This window comes from Colobus angolensis, unplaced genomic scaffold, assembly GCF_000951035.1.
Source record: "Colobus angolensis palliatus isolate OR3802 unplaced genomic scaffold, Cang.pa_1.0 Scaffold19, whole genome shotgun sequence".
NCBI lineage: Eukaryota > Metazoa > Chordata > Mammalia > Primates > Cercopithecidae > Colobus > Colobus angolensis.
The window spans coordinates 6501509-6505004 of NW_012115043.1; the positions used below are offsets into that span (position 1 = coordinate 6501509).

The 3496-nt window shown below is 57.0% G+C and overlaps 1 protein-coding gene across 2 annotated transcripts in view; it reads right to left on the reverse strand.

The window, feature by feature from the left end:
• Nucleotides 1-1143: 1143 nt before the first annotated feature.
• PLEKHO2 (pleckstrin homology domain containing, family O member 2) overlaps nt 1144-3496 on the reverse strand; it is a 25277-nt gene continuing 22924 nt past the window's right edge. For both annotated transcript variants that reach the window (XM_011940404.1, XM_011940403.1), the window contains one exon: nt 1144-2364. In XM_011940404.1, coding sequence (XP_011795794.1) covers nt 1375-2364 — 990 coding nt within the window. In that variant the 3' untranslated portion in view covers nt 1144-1374. The remainder of the gene's footprint in view (nt 2365-3496) is intronic.

Sequence of the window (3496 nt, forward strand, 5' to 3'; positions counted from 1 at the left end):
GAAGGCATTGACCTGTGCAGCAAGCCTCAGTGGGCTCGGGGAAGGGGGCAGAAAGGCCAGGGCATGTTGCTGTGACCCTCCCTTTTTCTCTTTCAGTAAACAAAAGTGCACATGCAGAAATCTGGGCAGGTCCTATCAGAAGCTGCTCCCACCCCACAGGCTCCAGGGAGAGTGGCTGGACCTCGAGAGCCAGGGTATCTGCACCTCCAGGCTCTGGCCTCAGTCCAGCTGCTGCAGCACGATGCAGACTGGATGTGCCCCTCGAGTCAGGGACAATGTAGGGGACAGGCTGGGAGAGGACCAGGGTGCAGGGATGGACCAGGAAAGGAAAAGAAGAAAATGTCTCTTCTCCTAGAAAGTTACAGGAGAGCAGCCCATCTGGGGCTTGAAGGTGGGGAAGTGACTTCAGATTCCAACATACCCCTATCAGCATTTGAAGAAAGGACTGGGATACTGGACCTGTTTCGGCTGAGAAGGACCTACAGAGACCCAGATAAATCCCCATCTGAGGAGGCACAGAAGTTGGTGGGGATTCTTTTCTGAAGGCTGACATGATCATTACAAGTAAGGTTTTCTAATGTGGACATCAGGGCCACTCTGGGATTCACCTCTTCAGAAATATACAAGGCTGGACACTATCTAGCGGCAGAGACTAGACTAGAGGACCCTTTAAGTTCCTCTTCTACTCTTGAATCCTCCAGACCTAAGCCCTCTAATCACAGCTCACCTGAGAGGAAGGGGCTGCAGAAAATGTCCTTGTTCTGCAAAAAAGGAAACAGGGCCAAAGAGAGAGAGGTCACACAGCTAATGTCCTCCTCACAAAGAGGCCTCTCCAGCTCCAGCTGGGTCCTACGTTCCCCGCAACTGAGGGATGAACCTAGAGCCTGGACCCAAGGCCTCTGCAGCTACTCAGAATAGGTGGGAGGTGGGCCAGCTTTGAGGCTGCCTTAGCCATGAGGCTCTTTGCCTGGAAATAGTTGGAGATGGGAGCTGCAGGGGGCTCAGCTGTGCTCTATTCAGAAGTCAGGAATGTAAACTACTGGGGATGGGGAACAGAGATGATGTCATTCCCAGAAACCCCAAGTGCCGCCCCCAAAGCCCTGGGGCAGTTTGGAACGACCACACAAACACATAGGTCCCAGCGTGGTCAGGCCAGATAGCCAGGTGGTAGCCCTGGATGGCACCTGGCACCACTGGCCAGAGCAGAGTAGGAAGGACACCAGGAGTCTCTTCAGGTCATGGCCAAACCCTGACATGCCCAATGGCCCTCCTGCAGCCATTGCTGTAGAAGCAGAAGCACATTTCTCAGCAGGGTTGGGCCTTGATGGACTTGATGGATGGCCAGGAGGGATGGTGCCTCTGGCCCAGCAGGCCCTAGGGTGCGCTTCTCCTGTAGAGGGTCACCAGCTCCTTCCGCTTCTCCCTTAGCCCAGGTGCTTCCTGGCTCCGCTCTCCCGAATCTCTCATTTCCTGCAGGACCTGGGTGGCCTGCCTCAGCTGCTCCACAGCCTGGCTGAGCAATGTTTCGGCGCTAACAGGGACCGGCTCACTGCCTAGCACCTTGTTCAACAGTTTCTCTGTCTGTTCCGAGGCCACCTTCACCTCCAGCTGGGCCCGATATAGCCGTTCCCTGGGCTGCAAGGGACGCCGCAGGCCTTCCCCAAGCAAGTCCCCAAGGGAGGAACAGCGGGGATGGAACTGAGGTTGCAGGTCCCAGGGGGGCAGTGCTGTGGATGTTGTTGCATCCTTTGGGGGAGTTCCTGGGGTGCCCTCAGCCTGGGAGGGCTTGGCAGGTTCAGGACTGTCATCCATGCCATTCACTGAGACTTGCGCTGTGCCTGGAGCAGGTGGCCCAGAAGCCTGCATCTCACCCATGCAGGCTTTCAGTTTCTCCGATAAGATCTTGGGTGGGGGTGTAGGGGGCTTCCCACCCTCCCTGGGGGCAGCCTCAGAAGTCGCAGAACAGGGTGCCTGGGATGGTTCTGCACTCTCTGCAGCAGGGGGCTCCTGGGAGCTGGGGTTCTCCCAGCTCACCTTCAGTTTGTCAGGCAGGATGCTGTTAGGAGGCTGCTCAGAGCCACTGTCCTCCTCTGCTGGGGTCTCTGAGTCCTCTTGGCTCTCAGGGGAGACCTCAGAGCTTGCTGAGACAGGGGTTGGGGCTCTCTCCCCTACAGGGGTATCCACCCTGTCACCAGGGCTGGTGGTCTCAGGTGCTAGGAAAGGCTTGGTAGGAGGCATGAGGGGCCGGGGTGTCTCCCGAGGTTGGGCTTCACTGACATCATTGCTGGGGGCAAACACCTGTGGCCCACTGTCCGGAACATCAAGATCCAGGCGCAGAAGCCCGTCAGAAGCTGCGCTGGCCACCTGGTGGGGGGATGGTATACGGGTGTCATCTTAGCTGATGAGCCATTGGGTCAGGTGTGCCCACTGACATGAGTTCTTACCCTCTCCCATCCAGGTTGTCCAGGCCCCCAGCCCCCCAGCCTCCCTCTGTCCGGGCTTCTGTGGCTACATGATTAGAAGCAAAAGTGATTTCTTGATGAATCTTCCTCTCCTTTCCCTCACCACCAAAGATTCCCTGTTTCGGAATCACAGGCCAGGGAAGTCACAGCCAGGCTCCTCTTGGAGCCCCAGGTTGGTTTCTGGGATACTGGACCTGGACTGGACTATACTAGCCTGGGTGTCAGGGGACAGAGTTCCAGCCCTGTATCTAACCCCTACCTAGCTGTATGGCCTTCAGAGGTTCCCTTCTCTGTAACCCACCTACCCATCATCATACCCAGGGTCCCCACAACCAGTTGGTCAGTCAGAGACAGGACCAGGACTCAAACATCTTCCAGTTCGTCTCAAGCTCACTGACTTCTGCTTGCCCTTCCTGGAAACCTCTGTTCCATCTGCCAGCTTCTCTCCAGACTTTGCCTGTCCAGCTGCTCGGCAGCCTGTGCCCACTCTCCTCGTGTCATCAGATGGGGTCCCAGACCACAGCTAACCGCCAGAGAACAGCTGCACCAGAAAGCAGCTACCCACCCCCACCAGGCACCCGGGACCAATAGGGATATCCTGCTAGCCCCGCAGTCATGAGACCCTCCCAGAGAGCCTCAGAGGTCCCAGCAGGGCTGGGCAAGAGGCCTTTCCCAAGGTCCCTCAGATGGTGGGGGTCCTGGCTGGGATCCTCACTCTCCCCTGCCACCTTATTTTTCTTAAGAGACGGGGTCAGTTGGGCGCAGTGGCTCGCGCCTGTAATCCAAGCACTTTGGGAGGCTGAGGCGGGCTGATCACCTGAGGTCGGGAGTTTGAGACCAGTCTGACAAACATGGAGAAACCCTGTCTCTACTAAAAATACAAAATTAGCCGGGCATGGTGGCACCTGTTATCCCAGCTACTTGGGAGGCTGAGGCAGGAGAATCACTTGAACCCGAGAGGCAGAGGTTGCGGTGAGCCAAGATCATGCCATTGCACTCCAGCCTGGGCAACAAGAGCGAAACTCCGTCTCAGA